Source organism: Esox lucius, chromosome 24, assembly GCF_011004845.1.
Source record: "Esox lucius isolate fEsoLuc1 chromosome 24, fEsoLuc1.pri, whole genome shotgun sequence".
NCBI lineage: Eukaryota > Metazoa > Chordata > Actinopteri > Esociformes > Esocidae > Esox > Esox lucius.
This window is the reverse complement of record NC_047592.1, coordinates 4,217,591-4,236,585: the sequence shown is the minus strand read 5'-3', so window position 1 is coordinate 4,236,585 and position 18,995 is coordinate 4,217,591. Positions and strand designations below refer to the sequence as shown.

The window sequence follows — 18,995 nt, the reverse complement described above, 5'->3', positions numbered from 1 at the left end:
TGAGCTCCATTATAGTGACTCAACATTACCTTTCACATTCTGTCTCACCTATTGACTTGGTACAAATACCAAGAAACGCAAGAGACAGCTAACAAGCATGCGCACTCATGCATGGACACATGCACGCACGCACACACACACACATGCACACAAACACACACACATACACACATGCACTGTGCCAGATCCTCCTCAGTCTTTGGCAACAGGTTTCCATGAGGTAACACCTGAAACCGTTCACTTTCCTTTTATTTGAGCCTAGTTAGAAAAGGACAGCCCATATCCTGTATGACAGCCCATGGACTGGCTTTTTCCAGGTGGAGATGTTTACTTCTGATCCACCCTAGTGTCGCCACGTTCATCCCAAATTGCGCCCTAGGCCCTTCATGATGCACTTGTTTCAAAGCAGAGCCCTGATAAGGAATAGGGAGCCATTTTGGACAGAATAGAGGTCATCATCAACACACCATTTTGGAACGAGGACGATTAAAACTTTAAGCTCCTTCCATATTTTCTCTCCCTGTCATTTATGATTAGTACTTTTTGGTTTCGTGCCTCCATCCGTCTCTGACATTTCTCCTTTATCATGGCTTTCCTGGAACAGTGGTATTAATCTCTCCATCACGCCACGTCATCACTGCTTTATCTCCCTCCCTCCCTCACTCACTCTTTCATCACATGCACTCTCCCTCCCTCCCTCACTCACACTTTCATCACATGCACTCTCCCTCCCTCCCTCACTCTTTCATCACATGCACTCTCCCTCCCTCCCTCACTCGCTCTTTCATCACATGCACTCTCCCTCCCTCCCTCACTCCCTCTTTCATCACATGCACTCTCCCTCCCTTCCTCACTCTTTCATCACATGCACTCTCCCTCCCTCAGCACTCTCGCTGTCACTCATTCCGCCTGGCTCTCGTTTATTCTGCTCCTTCACTCGCTGTCTGTCCTTCTCTCCTTCTACTCCCGCGTCTGCCCTCTCTATTGTTATTCTCTCTCTGTCTTCTCTTCCTGTCGCTCTCTCTATCTTCTCTGTCATTCTCTCTGTCTTCATCACTCTCTCAGAGGTCGGTGGCTTTGAGAGGGTTGGTCCCCACATCCTGCGCCTCCAGGTCAATAGTCGCCCTAGTTTCTTCTTCGTCTCCCTCTTTCCCCCCGTCTCCCCTGACCCCGGCCTTCCCCGCCCCCTCGCCTCCCTTTCCTCCGCCCTTCCTTCTCCCTCCCTCTGGGTGAACGCTGTCCATCCTCTGCTCGCAGCGGAACACCGTCACGAACGCCGTGCGGTAGTTGCTGTTCATCCACCCGTACAGGAGGGGGTTGGCGAAGGTGGAGCACATGGCCACCACGTGGAACAGCGTGTAGAGCAGCCGGAAGTCCCGCATGTCCAGGACGGAGCTGTCGATGTCCGTGGCCAGCTGGAACGCGTGGAACGGCAGCCAGCTGACGGCGAACACCACCACCATGGTCACCAGCATCTTGGTGGTCTTGCGGCGCCGGCGGTGGCGGTCGTTGCGGCCGGCGGGCGACACGTGGGAGCGCAGCTTGGACCAGATGCGGGCGTAGGCGAAGGAGATGATGGCGAGGGGCAGCACGTACTGGAGCAGGAGCATCGATATGGAGTAGACGGTGCCGTCCGTGGAGCTGCCGGGCCACTTCTCCGTGCAAACCTGGAGGGGGATGAGGACGGGGGGGGGGCGGGGGGGACGAGGGGAGGCGAGGGGGAGGCGAGGGGGACAGGGGGTGTGGGGGAAATCTTTTTTGTCTTGGGAAAATCTTTCTCCATGCATTTACAGGGATTTGTAGTTTTAACTGACATTTTTTATTAGGTGTTTGCTTATCAGTAACTGGTAGAAGTTGTTTATTAACTTCTTCGACAGGTTTTGCCTTGATGCTCATACCAGAAAATATTGTTCAACTCTTCAACGCAGTTGTAGGGTGAGTACTATGCAAATGGGACCCTTTTTGAGTGAAAATGGGACACGTCCAACGAATTCAGTTGAAAAGCTTAAATGTCCAATTTTGGTAATAGTGACATTTTGAGCTACGACAGAGTGTTTTTCAGGCCATTGTCCTTCTGCACGGTAAAGAGCTTTCTGAAGAGTTTAAAAGCTTTGGTGTTGAATCTGGGCAGAAATTTTTTTTCTGTACTCTTCAGAATTAATCATCTACTGGCGTCAGCCGTTACATCATCCAGAAAGACAAGTGAGCCTGTCTTGGTACCACACATGCCCAAAGCATATCATTCCTAACTAATTTGAAACTAGTATTTTTGCGCCTTGCTGTTCCACTTCTGTAATTCTGCTGGCACAGTCTTCTGCTAATGGTAGTGGCTGACACCTCGTCACCCACCTCCTGGAGAGTTCCTGATCTGTCGGACAGTTTTTTGTTCTTCATTATGGTGAACATTCTTTGCTCATCCCCTGCAGAGTCATCCTAGGTATAGCAGGTCATTTGCCATTGCTGAGTTTTTCTTTCTCTGTCCTTCTTACAGTAACGAAGAGTAATACAAAGCCTTTATTCAAGACAGGCAACCTACTCCAAATGCAAAGGCTATATTCATGACAGGCAACCGACTCCAAATGCAAAGGCTATATTCAAGATAGGCAACCGACTCCAAATGCAAAGGCTATATTCAAGACAGGAAACCGACTCCAAATGCAAAGCCAATATTCAAGACAGGAAACCGACTCCAAATGCAAAGGCTATATTTAAGACAGACAACCGAATCCAAATGCAAAGCCTATATTCAAGACAGGCAACTGACTCCAAATGCAAAGCCTATATTCTAGGTTAGACAATAAGAGCTCTTTGGTCCACTTATGATGCTAACTAACACACCTGCCTAATAAAGAACCACTATAAAGTAAATGTTCCAAATACCTTGACACCCTAAAAAGTGGGGACAATGTAAAAATACTTTAATTAATAAATTATTCTTATTTCTTTATATGGATAAGTACATTCTTAAAAACTGAAAGCTGTGATTAGAGGCAGTCAGAATATTAATGCTTTTTTTATGTTAGCAAGCTGTCTATTTCAGAAACCTTTGTTCATCAGGCTACATATGTTACTGTGGGCTATAGTCACATATATCATTCCTTGATCTTTACAGTGCCAGCATTTCATCTAGAGGGGGATGGGGGTTAAGGTAGGGCGGAGAAAGGTGTGTGTGTGTGTGTTTGACCCACCTGTATAGACTGACCAGGAGCCAAACTAAAGGTGCCATACTCTCTGAAGATGGCCAGCGGGCTGGCCAGAACTGCACTCATGACCCATGTGATGCCGATCACCCAGAAACACACGTCCTTCCTCATCCTCGTCTCCAGATGGTAAACTATGCACCTGTCAATCAAGTGCTTAAGTAACCAATCTGACCATCAATTAATCAATTAACCAATCAGAAATTACAATACATGGATGAGTGGATTAACGAAAAAGCCAGCCAACCAACCAGCCGAACACAGAGTCCGTGAAACGATGGTTGATGAAACCTCACCTGTGTCTGTCCAGGGCGATGACGTTCAGTGTCACAGTGGAAACGTGGACGGCCAATCCCTGCGCGTAGGGAAGCAGGAAACAAAGAACCTGGCCAAACTTCCACTCCCCGAGTAGAGTGTAGACCAATGTGAAGGGGAGACACAATGTGTTCACCAACAGGTCCGCTGGGGGGGGAATGTCTGACATGTTTTAACCAACTATGACAGAGACAAACTGTTAGACATGACATAGGGTCAGCGTTAGCGCACGACAGTGAGGGAAAGATGAGCTCAACCCGAAGCAACTCCAGCACCACGCCGAGGGCAAGGACAGACCCACTGACCGACAGGCACAAGGTATGGGTCATCGCAAGAGTAGTGGACCACATGCGGTTAAACAAATTCCAGTTGGCTCTAGCTCGGTGGCAGTGAAATCTAGGTAGTGTTTTCAGGGAACTTTTTTTTGCTGCTCTTCTAGCAGTTTTGCTGACTACTCAAACTGTTTGACCAATAGCAATTCTGCATTGTACTGCTGAGCACAATGCACTATAATTCCACTATTACTGCTGATTTATTACGTGAATTTTCTGATACTACAATGAATAATTCTACGTAATGCCTCTAAAGCGCACTACATACAATCTCAAACAATATAGCGGTCCTGCCTAAATGATGCTAGTAAGCCAGCTAATTATTCTGTTTAACCCTTTTCCCAACCAAGCTATAGTGGTAGAGTGTATACATTTTAGTTTCCTTCCTGGTCCTGCATGGGTGTCAGTCCCGCAACCCTGGTGTTGTGAGTACCGTACTCTCACCAAGTGAGCTGAATGGCCTCTGATCTGTGTACTTTTCACTCAAAACAACGTTTTTCTAATTAACATGCTGAATTCCACCTCAAAGAGATCTGCTCTTTTGTAGTGTATGATTTGCACATGCTGATCCACATAGTTTATGTAAATGATAAGCGATTAACACATGCATGCTTCATAAGGTTCTCTGGATGTGCACAGTATAAAGTGTAGCTTGAATTAATTATATATCGCTTGATGATATATAGATTTTTTCCAACGTTGGCCCTGAATTGGGTAAAGGGACACTGGCACATATACACAAACACACGCACTCTTAAGCTGGGGCGGGGACAACCCATCAACACAATACCCACTTCATTAACCAACCACCAACCATTCCTAAAAGGCAGCCTATTCCCTAGTTAGTGCACTCTTTTAGACAAGGGCCGATTGGAGTAATTTGGGACACGCCTGATGCAAACTGATGTCTATGGGCCTAACATGGGGCAAGGACACCGCTTCAACTACTCCGTGTACCAACCATCTCTCAGACAACGCTGGGTTGTAAATGCGGAGCGAGGACTGACCTTGCCGGAAGTCTTCCCCATTCAACACATCTATTTCCTGCTCGCCCAGTGGTAGTGTGAAAGCTTTGGGATGCACACATAAACACACACACACCTAAACACACACATACATGAACACACACACCTAAACACACACCTAAACTCACACATACATAAACACACACCTTAACACACACATACATAAACACACACCTTAACACACACATACATAAACACACTCACCTAAACACACACATACACACACACACCTAAACACACACATACATACACACACACACACACCTAAACACACACATACATAAACACACACACCTAAACTCACACATACATAAACACACACCTTAACACACGCATACATAAACACACTCACCTAAACACACACATACACACACACACACCTAAACACACACATACATACACACACACACACACACCTAAACACACACATACATAAACACACACACCTAAACACACACATACATAAACACACACACCTAAACACACACATACACACACACACACATAAACACACACATACATAAACACACACCTAAACACACACATACATACACACACACATAAACACACACATACATAAACACACACCTAAACACACACATACATAAACACACACACAGACATTCTGGTTTGTAAACAAAATCTTCACCTATCCTAATTCTAACCCCAGCCCTCATTCCTTAAAATCAGGGAAAAGTGCTAAGAAATGTAACACGGGATAGAAACACTGTGTCATAGCCAATATTTCAATGACAAATCAACCAACATGGTAAATACAAAAACTATCCAGAGCTGAAAAAGCTTTTGTCAGATGTTCCTTATTTTTACTTGTTTTATCACTGAACGTTTTCTGATACTCCAGACACAGTGGAATATCAGAATATCATGTTGTTCAGAAGGTCAACTAAAGTTGCCCAGATGCACCTTGAAGCACCAGTGAGTACATCAACACCCCAGGACAGGAAATGTTCATAGAGCCTATAAGTGGAGATATTATTCTTTATTCAGTAGCAGGATATTTTTGCCTGAAGACCTATGTGACACACCCTCTAAACAAACCCTCCAGAAACACCCTCTAAACACACCCTCCTACATGACACATCCTCCAGAAACACCCTCTAAACACACCCTCCTACATGACACACCCTCCAGACACACCCTCTAAACACACACTCCTATGTGACACACCCTCTAAACAGACCCTCCTATGTGACACACCCTCTAAACAAACCCTCCTATGTGACACACCCTCTAAACACACCCTCCTACATGACACACCCTCCAGAAACACCCTCTAAACACACCCTCCTACATGACACACCCTCCAGACACACCCTCTAAACACACCCTCCTACGTGACACACCCTCCAGACACACCCTCCAGACACACCCTCTAAACACAACCTCCTATGTGACACACCCTCCAGACACACACTCTTAACACACCCTTCTACATGACACACCTCCAGACACACCCTCTAAACACACCCTCCTACATGACACACCCTCCAGACACACCCTCTAAACACACCCTCCTACATGACACACCCTCCAGACAAACCCTCTAAACACACCCTCCTACATGACACACCCTCCAGACACACCCTCTAAACACACCCTCCTACATGACACACCCTCCAGACACACCCTCCTACATGACACACCCTCCAGACACGCCCTCTAAACACACCCTCCTACGTGACACACCCTCTAAACACACCCTCCAGACACACCCTCTAAACACACCCTGCTATGTGACAAACCCTCCAGACACACCCTCTAAACACACCGTCCTACGTGACACACCCTCCAGACACACCATCCAGACACACCCTCTAAACACACCCTCCTACATGACACACCCTCCAGACACACACTCTAACCACACCCTCCTACATGACACACCCTCCAGACACACCCTCCTACATGACACACCCTCCAGACACGCCCTCTAAACACACCCTCCTACATGACACACCCTCTAAACACACCCTCCAGACACACCCTCTAAACACACCCTCCTATGTGACAAACCCTCCAGACACACCCTCTAAACACACCCTCCTATGTGACACACCCTCCAGACACACCCTCCAGACACACCGTCTAAACCCACCCTCCAGACACACACTCTAAACACACCCTCCTACATGACACACCTCCAGACACACCCTCTAAACACACCCTCCTACATGACACACCCTCCAGACACACCCTCTAAACACGACACACCCTCCAGACACACCCTCTAAACACACCCTCCTACATGACACACCCTCCTGCGTGACACACCCTCTAAACACACCCTCCAGACACACCCTCTAAACACACCCTCCTACATGACACACCCTCCAGACACGCCCTCTAAACACACCCTCCTACATGACATGCCCTCCAGTAGCATCTGCCAGAATCTCGGCCTGCAACCCAATTCATCACATAAAAACACACGGACAGACGACTCATCTAAAGGCCAAGTAATTGCAGCCACCAGCGCATCTTACTGACACAACAGCTAATCATATAGTTTCTCTCCTAACATGCAGCCTATTAAAAGCATAGGGCAACATGGACTGTTAAAACCTGGGGCCGTTGAACAGTTCCAAGACATTGCAGCCTATTGAATTAATTGACAAGTAACTTTGAAGGTTAGAGAGAGGCAGAGATCCCACAGTGTTAGGGACTAGAATAAGTAACTTTGAAGGTTAGAGAGAGGCAGAGATCCCACAGTGTTAGGGACTAGAATAAGTAACTTTGAAGGTTAGAGAGAGGTAGAGATCCCACAGTGTTAGGGACTAGAATAAGTAACTTTGAAGGTTAGAGAGAGGCAAAGATCCCACAGTGTTAGGGACTAGAATAAGTAACTTTGAAGGTTAGAGAGAGGCAGAGATCCCACAGTGTTAGGGACTAGAATAAGTAACTTTGAAGGTTAGAGAGAGGCAGAGATCCCAGTGTTAGGGACTAGAATAAGTTATGTGGGTTGCAACATGAAACAACCATCAGAAAATAGAATACAAATAAAACGCAAGCTGTCCAAGGCTTAACAATCAACTGCTGAATTTCAATGAAGCAATGAATGGCGGTCGCATTGTTCAGATGCTGGTCTCCTAGACCGAGTGTGAACATATTGGGGAAATGGTTAATGGTCCATGGGAACGAGGCCTTTTTTTTACAAATGCATTCCATGCAGTCCCACGTTATTTCAATGACTGCTGACGTTTGCATTTTTTTTTAAACAGAAACAATAAATTAAATTAGCGCCTAATTGACATTAACAACCTGCGATGAAGAAAAACAACCTTGTTGTCAAAGATGACCAAAGAGCACAGACATGCAAACTCAAGGCTGCATCAATAGACCAAATAAAGATTGAGCAGCAACCACTGACATTTACATTTTCCAGTGAATACTCTATATCAGTTTCCTTGGCGGTATCAGGTTACTTTGGTTCCAAAAGTGATCTATCATTCCTTGAAGTAATTTTAATATTCCCTCAGTGTAATCGGGGTAAATTCTACATCACTTGACTGAGCTTGCAGCATTAACTAAGAGGGACAGGTCTTAATGACATTCATTCTGTGTGCTATAACTGTCAATATTTTATAGATATTTTTGTTAGTTCACCACATTTGTCAGAACTGTGTATTTGAGTATCTAACAATATAATTAAAGCGACCACTTCAACACACACACAAGCAAACACTAGCTGAGAACCAGATTGAATTACGTGAGGTATAGTACACTCCTCATGGACTATTGTGCAAAAACACGCATGTTAATAAACACACACACATACACTCCCCCAGTGTCCCACAACCGTACAAATATTATAGGACAGAACATCTTAGTCATCACTACAACAAAGCTAGAGGCATTGACAAGCCACACACACACACACACACAACAACAGACATATACACACACACAACAACAGACATATACACACACACAACAGACACATACATACACAGAAATAAACAGACACAGACAGACACAGACAGACGTTACAATCAGTTACCCACCAAGAGACACAGACACAGACAGTTACCCACCAAGAGACACAGACAGACACAAACAGACATAACAATCAGTTACCCACCAAGAGACACAGACAGACACAGGCATTACAATCAGTTACCCACCAAGAGACACAGACAGACACAGACACAGACAGACACAGACAGACAGACGCAGACACAGACACAGTCACAGACAGTCACAGACAAACACAGACACAGACAGCCAGACACAGACAGACAGAAAGACACAGACAGACACAAACAGACGTTACAATCAGTTACCCACCAACAAACACAGACAGACAGACACAGACAGACACAAACAGACGTTACAATCAGTTACCCACCAACAGACACAGACAGACACACACAGACAGTCACAGACAGATACAGACAGTCACAGACACAGACAGACACGGAGAGACACAGACAGACAGAAAGACACAGACAGACACAAACAGACGTTACAATCTGTTACCCACCAACAGACACAGACAGACACGGACAGGGACAGACAGACAGAAAGACACAGACAGACACAAACAGACGTTATAATCAGTTACCCACCAACAGACACAGTCAGACAGACACAGACAGTCACAGACAGACACAGACAGTCACAGACACAGACAGACATGGACAGACACAGACGGACACAGACAGACACGGACAGACACGGACAGACAGACTGTCACGGACAGTCACGGACAGACACGGACAGTCACGGACAGTCACGGACAGACACGGACAGACACAGACAGACAGAAAGACACAATCAGTTACCCACTAACAGACACAGACAGACAGACAGACACAGACAGACACGGACAGACACAGGCAGACAGAAAGACACAGACAGACACAAACAGACGTTACAATCAGTTACCCACCAACAGACACAGACAGACAGACACAGACAGTCACAGACAGACACAGACAGTCACAGACACAGACAGACACAGATAGACAGAAAGACACAGACAGACACGGACAGACACGGACAGACACGGACAGACACGGACAGACGTTACAATCAGTTACCCACCAACAGTCACAGACAGACAGTCACGGACAGACACGGACAGCACGGACAGACGTTACAATCAGTTACCCACCAACAGACACAGACAGACAGACACGGACCGACACGGACAGACACGGACAGACACGGACAGACGTTGCGGTCAGCGACCCACCGACAGCGAGGTTGGCTATGAAGAAGTTGGTGACGGTGCGGAGGGTCTTGAAGCGGTACACCACGTAGATGACCAGGGAGTTCCCCAGGACCCCCAGGAGGATGATGGTGCTGTAGGCCATGATCAGAACCACCTGCACCCCGACCAGCTTGGTGCTGTCCCCCAGTCCGGCCAGAGAGCTGTCCCCGTACCCCCCCAGGTCCCCCAGACCCAGCGGGGGGGCGTCCCCGTAGTGTGGCGGCAGGGGTGGCGAGGCTTCCGACGTGGCCTCGTCGATGTCGGGGTCGTAGCCGTGGTAACCGGGGTAGAGGTCGTTGCCATGAAGGCCGGCGTCGGAGAAGAGAAGAGCGGCATCTTGGGAGGTGTTCGTGGGAGAGAGGTAATCCATTTTTCTGGTTTCTTGTCACATATCTGGCCGTCCGTCCGACACACACACACACACACACACAAATGTGCACAGAGAGGGATGGACTAGAAAAGAAGAAAGAGAGGTAAGACAGTGAGTGTTTGATTCCTAATGATACACACACACATTAAAAAACATACACACATTCAACACAAAAATTCACACACACATACACACTATGATTCAGTATTTAAATTGGTTGTATTTATGTGGAAGCAGCAGAACTCTATCATCAAATTTAAACGTCCTCTCTGGTTCAATAAATCATATCAGATCCTATCAAACACACTCATACATACGCACACTATATTTGTGAGGATTCTTTGGGACCAAAATGCATTACCCACACACACCGACCCCCCCCCCCCACACACACACACACACAGCACAATTACAACTCAGCAAATGTACAAATTGGGTTTTCCCATTCACTCCGTTGAGAACCACTTCTGCCTGTTATCTCTCTGGTCCTTGCTGAGTCTCATCCTAATCTCTTCTACCTGTTATCTCTCTGGTCTGAGGTGAGTTTCATCCTAATCTCTTCTGCCTGTTATCTCTCGTCCTTGGTGAGTCTCATACTAATCTCTTCTGCCTGTTATCTCTCTGGTCAGGTGTGAGTCTCTTCCTAATCTCTTCTACCTGTTATCTCTCTGGTCTGGGGTGAGTCTCATCCTAATCTCTTCTGCTTGTTATCTCTCTGGTCCTTGGTGAGTCTCATCCTAATCTCTTTTGCCTGTTATCGCTCTGGTCCTTGGTGAGTCTCATCCTAATCTATTCTGCCTGTTACCTCTCTGGTCTGGGGTGATTCTCATCCGAATCTCTTTTGCCAGTTAGCTCTCTGGTCCTTGGTGAGTCTCATCCTAATCTATTTTGCCAGTTAGCTCTCTGGTCCTTGGTGAGTCTCATCCTAATCCCTTCTGCCTGTTATCGCTCTGGTCTGGGGTGAGTCTCATCCTAAACTCTTCTGCCTGTTATCTCTCAGGTCCTTGGTGAGTCTCATCCTAATCTCTTCTGCCTGTTATCTCTCATGTCCTTGGTGAGTCTCATCCTAATCTCTTCTGCCTGTTATCTCTCAGGTCCTTGGTGACTCTCATCCTAATCTCTTCTGCCTGTTATCTCTCTGGTCTGGGATGAGTCTCATCCTAATCTCTTCTGCCTGTTATCTCTCAGGTCCTTGGTGACTCTCATCCTAATCTCTTCTGCCTGTTATCTCTCAGGTCCTTGGTGAGTCTCATTCTAATCTCTTCTGCCTGTTATCTCTCAGGTCCTTGGTGAGTCTCATCCTAATCTCTTCTGCCTGTTATCTCTCAGGTCCTTGGTGAGTCTCATCCTAACCAATAGCGGAACTGAGTGGCAACATGTGGCACCAGAACACTGAAGGCCACAGGATCAGGGAAATTGTGCATTCAAGCTCAACCGCAAGAAGACCCACCAGAACACACTCACACAGAGACACACACACACACACACCAGAACACACACACCAGAACACACACACACACAATGTGTGGCAGTGCCTGCAGCTAGGTCGACTAGATCAGAGAGGTGTGAAGAGAGGAGCCTGTTGCCAGAGACACAGAGAAACAGAGAGAGGGAGGTAGAGAGAGGGAGGTAGATAGAGAGGGAGGTAGAGAGAGGGGAGGTAGAGACAGAGGAGGTAGAGAAAGGGGGGTAGAGGGAGGTAGGGGGAAGATAAGGGAGAGAGTTAGACAGAGAAAAGTAGAATAGGGTAGAAAGAGAGGGTGAGAGGGAGAGAGAATAGAAGAGAATGACTGCAGGGCAAAAACAAGATTGTAAGAAAATGACTTAGTTTATCTACTTTGCCTTGTCATTCATTCTTTAACTAAAGTATTTGCTAATTTTTACAACAGTGTACATAGCTAAGAAGAATTTCGGTTCTTTTTGTGTAATATATTTAACTAACTTTTTCCCCCTTCTGCATTTTCTTCATATCCTACGGTCCTATCTCATCGCAACCACTCCCAGTGGATTTTGGAGAGCTGAAGACAGAGTGTATATTTCACTTTGGCTCATTATAATATTTCCTGTCATCCACTTGCTTTTTAAATGTCAACACATTTCAAATGCTAATAAAGTGCCTTTGAATTCACAAAGAAAGAAAATACACTGAATTGTGTCCAGAAGAAGGAGTGGTGGGAAGAAAGAGACAGAGAGGGCAGACAAATTGAAAATGATTTCGTTTAAGAGAGTCCTAATAATCACCACCCAGCACTCCCAGAAAAGGACCTGGCTCCTCTCTGGGTGTTTTCCAAGGCTCCTGCCTTTCTGGGTAGTTTTTCATTCCCCCAACGCTTCATCCTCTCATTGGTTACCTGGTTGATTCAAGCATGGCGATATTCACTTGCGACAACCGGGTCATTGAAAGAGCTGGCCATGGTGCTGAAATGGCCCAGATAGGCCATCATCTGTTTGAGATGTGTTACAGCCTGGAAAAACAGTTTATAGACAAGGGGATTCAGGCCGGGTATCTGCTCGTGAAAGCCGTCGTAAAAACGCACAAGACGAGAAGGAACGAGCTGTAGGCGGCGTGAACCATCCAGTCTGCTTTGACTGCACGAAGCCATCGCCTCAGCGCGAAGGACGGTGCCTCTCCTCGTCAAATCCACGAGGTGAAGGAGACCTGCTGTCTCCTTCACCTCCTTCTCCTTAGTGGCAGGCTAAGACGTCTGACCTGCCACTAACGGGGGTCTACTGAATAAAGTGTGGACCTTGATCTGGAGTGCTTTATCTCCCCCGCTCGTCCACACACGCACACAAGCCTTCAGGTTGCAGCGTGTTTATCTGAATAACAATATGACACAGCACCTCTCAGCCCCAGCTGGCAGACGAGCAGACGGCATAAATATTTCACGATTGTTAGTGTGATAGACGAAGACAGACTGGGATGTTCTACATTCGCCGACTTCCTTAGGACGTTGGGATACAGGGTGCGACGGGTGTCATTGTTTCACCCAGTGACATGGGGTCTGGGTAGGCCGGGTAGGGGTTTGGAAGAGAGAGAAATATATTATATTGTGTTCCAAAATATTTTGGAACCTGCAAGTGATTATTGATTTGTCGACACAGAAATATCCTTTTCATTACTCCAGAAAATGTCATTGAAATGTCTGTATTTAATTACAGGAATATGTGCGGAGGTAGTGTACGGCTAAACTGCCCTCTACCAGTCCCACTCCCTCTCTAACGTTCGCGGGCTCTGCTTGTCCCCCTAGTTCAAGGGAATGCAAACAAATACATATGTTTAGTGCATTCGTAGTACGTTCACATACTCTTGGGTACGGAAAAGCGCAAGGCCTATTTTACCCACTGGCTCTCCCGCGAGAACGTCTAGCAAAGCTAACTGTTTGTAAAGGGTCACGCGATGCATAGCATACCCATGGGATTTAGAATTATTTTTTTTTTGCTTATGCAGTCGTCCTCTACTCGCGCACTCAGGTGCTTACTGTGTGTGCTGCCAATCTTCCGAAGTTCAACGTGGCAGCATCGGGAGACCCCTGCTGATGGTGCCGATGCGTAAGAATGTGCATCGCTCATCGGCTTGGCGGTCACCAGTCAGCTAGCCGCAAAGTCAAGGTTAGAGCCGCAACCTTTTCTCACAAACCAATGTGCTATAAATACCTACCCAAATACCTAGCCGCCACTTTGTTCAAATAACAGAGGGAGCGTTGATTAGATCGCCTTGTTTCCATGTCATACATCATGTCAAATCACCACGCTGTTGACATTTGCAGACACATTAACTAATAGATTTTCTGTTTTGCTTGTTTTTTTTTTAATCAGGTTTGCTAAATAAATAAGCTACTGGGGTGAGGGCACGTTTTTGAGCTTTGCAAGCCGACTCCAACTGTCCAGGCAACGCCGCGGTTGAAGGCCTGCTAACCGGCACCGAAGCGTCAGCCGAGAGGCAGCAGGCGCTCAAACTGGCGCCGTGTCGTCAGGTCAACTACCTCTCCGTGCCGTCAGGTCAACTAGTCAGCAAAAACAAGGAAGCGCATTTTTGACTTCCGAGAGGCCGGGATAGGAAGGCAACCCGATCCATCGACAACATGGCCGCGGTTGAGAGCCTCAGCAGTTTTAAGTTTCCCGGGGTCTCTGTAAAAAAGGACATTTCATGGTCTGTCAATACCACCAGTGTCACGACTGCGACTCCGCTCATTAAGTGATGGAATTTGGGACCATGGGTCCTGTCAAAACACACGTCACCATGGAGATCATCATGTGACCAGATGTATCATGGCCCCTTCCATCCCAGACAAACAGGAAACAATGCCTCTCAGCCAGACGGGGGCTGTTCACTCTCAGCCAGACGGGGGCTGTTCACTCTCGGCCAGACGGGGGCTGTTCACTCTCGGGCAGACGGGGGCTGTTCACTCTCGGCCAGACGGGGGCTGTTCACTCTCGGCCAGACGGGGGCTGTTCACTCTCGGGCAGACGGGGGCTGTTCACTCTCGGCCAGACGGGGGCTGTTCACTCTCAGCCAGACGGGGGCTGTTCACTCTCGGCCAGACGGGGGCTGTTCACTCTCGGGCAGACGGGGGCTGTTCACTCTCGGCCAGACGGGGGATGTTCACTCTCGGCCAGACGGGGGATGTTCACTCTCGGCCAGACGGGGGCTGTTCACTCTCGGCCAGACGGGGGCTGTTCACTCTCGGGCAGACGGGGGCTGTTCACTCTCAGCCAGATGGGGGATGTTCACTCTCGGCCAGACGGGGGCTGTTCACTCTCGGCCAGACGGGGGCTGTTCACTCTCGGCCAGACGGGGGCTGTTCACTCTCGGCCAGACGGAAGCTGTTCACTCTCGGCCAGACGGGGGCTGTTCACTCTCGGCCAGACGGGGGCTGTTCACTCTCAGCCAGACTGGGGATGTTCACTCTCGGCCAGACGGAAGCTGTTCACTCTCAGCCAGACGGGGGCTGTTCACTCTCGGCCAGACGGGGGCTGTTCACTCTCAGCCAGACCGGGGCTGTTCACTCTCAGCCAGACGGGGGCTGTTCACTCTCAGCCAGACGGGGGCTGTTCACTCTCGGCCAGACGGGGGCTGTTCACTCTCAGCCAGACGGGGGATGTTCACTCTCGGCCAGACGGAAGCTGTTCACTCTCAGCCAGACGGGGGCTGTTCACTCTCGGCCAGACGGGGGCTGTTCACTCTCAGCCAGACGGGGGATGTTCACTCTCGGCCAGACGGGGGCTGTTCACTCTCGGCCAGACGGGGGCTGTTCACTATCGGCCAGACGGGGGCTGTTCACTCTCGGCCAGACAGGGGCTGTTCACTCTCAGCCAGACGGGGGCTGTTCACTCTCGGCCAGACGGGGGCTGTTCACTCTCGGCCAGACGGGGGCTGTTCACTCTCGGCCAGACAGGGGCTGTTCACTCTCAGCCAGACGGGGGCTGTTCACTCTCGGCCAGACGTGGGCTGTTCTTCAACACTGTATCAAATGTCTGAACACTCATTAGCATCAAACTGTGGAACACCCGACCACCTACGATGACTCTGAGCAAATGGGCACACCTAATCTCACCCACGTGCTTGTGGGCAGGAGAGCACAGAAAACATTACCACTGCTGGCATTCCGGTTTATTCTCGACTTACTGTCTTTTTAAAGATTGCTGCATTGTGGAGCAGGAACTTGCAAGTAAAAATGTTGCTGTGTAGTTTGCGTGGTGAACTCTACTAAGACTCATGCCAGGTGACATTAGAGATATGCATGCTGAAGACTTTTGGGCTGAGCTTTGTGGGTTACTTGAGGTGGGTGGTGACACAGTGTGCATGTCATATGAAGTCAGAATTACTCAGATACTATGAGAAGTAGGATAATGATAACGTTGCTCACATATTTCTGTCCTATTTTGAATGCTGCCAAACATCACTTGTCCATTCAAGCTTATCATTGTTGTAAGTACGAAGTGCCCTGGGAGACTTCCACAATAAGCTGGATGCCTTGATAAATCACTTTCCTGATGATGGCTCATATTATTGGGTGACTTCCACCTCCCGACAACTGGCTTTGATGTATTCATTTTCAACTCTTTCTTTCCGGTCCTATCCTCACTGAAAACATTTGAATAAAAATGATCCGAGTTCAGTTTCTTATTCCCAAACCATATTTCTTTCATCAATGCATAACATCTGTGAGGTAAAAGTGTTGTCCTTCACTGATCGTCCTACGTCCTGCAAAACCTTTCCCAGACCTGCCGTCTCGATTACACCTTAATTACAGTGGAAGAAATGTGACTGACTTCTAAGCCAGGGACATAACTCAGTTTGGGGGCTCCACAACAGCTGATTGCTTTCATACGACCCTGCATGGTTTTAACCAACAGCTCTACAGTTGTCGTTGCGCATGTTCCATTATTTCATTAAGCTGCGCAAATGTCTGCCTCGAAAATCCTTGTGCTGATCAAACCCCCCAGGGTTAAGCCCCCAGAAGGCACTGGTCTGGTGACGTCCCTGTGAGGCTCCTAGTCAGTTTACTCTGTCAGACGCCCTGCTGTGTTGCGTTCATCACCACTGTTTTCTCAGTCGTTCTGGGACCGCTGAGCCCGCCGAATCACACTCCCTCCCACAATCCAACGTGATCTGGGACCTCCTGTGCTTAACAGTCAGATCCTCCCGTCCATCCAATCAGGGCTGGCCGTCTCTGCACGTCTCTGAACTTGGATCCTCTACCAAGACTGCAGTCTGTCCTTCATCCCAAACCACATCCCTTTCATCAACCCGCAGCCTTCATCCCAAATCACAGCCCTTTCATCAACCTGTGACCTTCATCCCAAACCACAGCTCTATAATTGAAACTGTTGGAATCCATGACCATACTTTAGATGTAATTGTTTCGTGACCTAGGGGTGAATCCATGACCATATTTTAGATGTAATTGTTTTGTGACCTAAGGGAGTCCAGCAACCTAGCTTTGCCTCCAGTGCATGTGGACTGCAGCAGCTTGGGCATGAATTACATTTGGAATGCCAAAACGTATTCATACAGTGTAGGAAGTGAGGCAGAATGATCAGCAAGAGCTTTAATCCCCACAGCGCTTCCCGCAAAAAACTATCCAGTACATTTCCTTACTATGGTATCCAATAAAGCATAGAAATTACTGCAAATATATCTTTCAATATGTAATTATTTATGTTCTAACGCCATTTTAAACCATAACCATGGGATAAATCATTTGGAATGCATAAACAATATAAACTACAGATTTTGCAGACGGCCAATAGCCCGGAGAATGGGCTTTCACCGCCTCAGTCCGTTTCTTTTCCGTTTACATCAGCTGAATTAGGCTGCGTGCGAGCACTGTGTTCCGTCTGGTAGATCAGAAGACAGTTAGCTGTAGTTGCAACACTTTGGCAGTATTAACAGAAGAAGCCTAATTCGAATATATTTTTCCACGAATTGGTGTTTTCACCAATCACATCAAATATGTTCTTATTAGATGTTAGAAGAGCTGATCTAATAGATCGAAAGGAAAAATCGTGCAGAATTTCTTTTTGAAGCCATGCACGCCCTCTCTCTCTCTATCTCTCTCACACACACACACACTCCACTATTTCAAGTTGCTTATTACGGTACGAAGACCGCCTAATGACTCAAGTGATCAGAGACCCTTTGAGAACTGTTGAAAACACACTGTACGTGAAAACACTCATCTGTCTGGAGTGTGGAGAGTAAAATAAATAAATATATATATTAGAAAGCTAATGATAACGAGTCGGTGCAACACACATGCGAACGAACACAGGTAACATACCTCTCCCTCGTCACTCTCAGATGTCAAATCCACTTACAGTTAGATGTCGAGATCTGCAATCCATAGTTTTGGGCTAAATAATTCCATATAGGTCTGATTATAACCTATTATATTGTATAACTACTGCTATTTTTTTGCGTTGTAATTATCCAATTATTTCGCCCAGTTATTAGCTATATTTTATTATAGGTCAGAAGCTTTGATTTGAGTTTGATGTTCGTTAAATCTTTCACTGAAATCCGTTTGATTTTTAAAAGTCTATTTACACCTTCTGTCCGTTTTCAATCGGTTGAAATATATCATGAAATTCGTGCGACACTGGTCTCTTCAATATCCAGGTTCAACAAACGCAGATGTGTCCCGGCGCAAGAATCCACGGTTACATCCATTCACCCTCACCGCGCGAACTGAACGGAGAAAGACTGAACATGGCAAATCCGGTAAGTTAAGTGTGAGAACGAGCGTATCCAACCAGGATGGAGAGAGGACAGAGGGAGGGAGGGCTGGATAGATGGCGGGAGGGAGGATTCTGTGCACGCTCAATTACATATTCACATTTGATATTACGAGGAAAAGGCCAGAAGCTTTGTTTCCCTTTTGGGTCGCGAAACAGTGCGCTCCTGTGTGATCGTGTGTACGTGTCTGTGTGTTCGTGAGTGTGCGCGTTATCGAGCGTGGGTGCTTAAGCCTAAGACAGGCGGATAAAAAAAGTGAGGGAGAGAGAGGGAGAGAC

General features: G+C 47.4%; 1 protein-coding gene across 2 annotated transcripts; it reads right to left on the bottom strand.

The window, feature by feature from the left end:
- Positions 1-822: 822 nt before the first annotated feature.
- On the bottom strand, positions 823-18,714 carry npy2rl (neuropeptide Y receptor Y2, like). Of its 2 annotated transcripts, none has more exons than XM_029117295.2 (5): positions 18,263-18,714; positions 10,088-10,558; positions 3,497-3,662; positions 3,189-3,342; positions 823-1,667 (listed from the first exon to the last, which is right to left on the bottom strand). In XM_029117295.2, exons 2-5 carry the CDS (start codon positions 10,473-10,475, stop codon positions 1,062-1,064), a joined length of 1,314 nt encoding a protein of 437 aa, XP_028973128.2. In that variant the 5' UTR covers positions 10,476-10,558; positions 18,263-18,714; the 3' UTR covers positions 823-1,061. The 2 variants fall into 2 exon arrangements, with proteins under 2 accessions (XP_028973128.2, XP_028973129.2); XM_029117296.2 differs by lacking the exon at positions 18,263-18,714 and adding an exon at positions 12,418-12,606.
- Between the last annotated feature and the right edge of the window lie 281 nt (positions 18,715-18,995).

Excerpts from the sequence above, each read along its gene's own strand:
- npy2rl (XM_029117295.2), bottom strand. The coding sequence starts at position 10,475 with ATGGATTACCTCTCTCCCACGAACACCTCCCAAGATGCCGCTCTTCTC. Across the intron at positions 3,343-3,496 it reads ATCGCCCTGGACAGACACAG|GTGCATAGTTTACCATCTGG; the intron begins GTGAGGTTTCAT and ends CTTGATTGACAG. Across the intron at positions 1,668-3,188 it reads CTCCTGGTCAGTCTATACAG|GTTTGCACGGAGAAGTGGCC; the intron begins GTGGGTCAAACA and ends ATCCCCCTCCAG.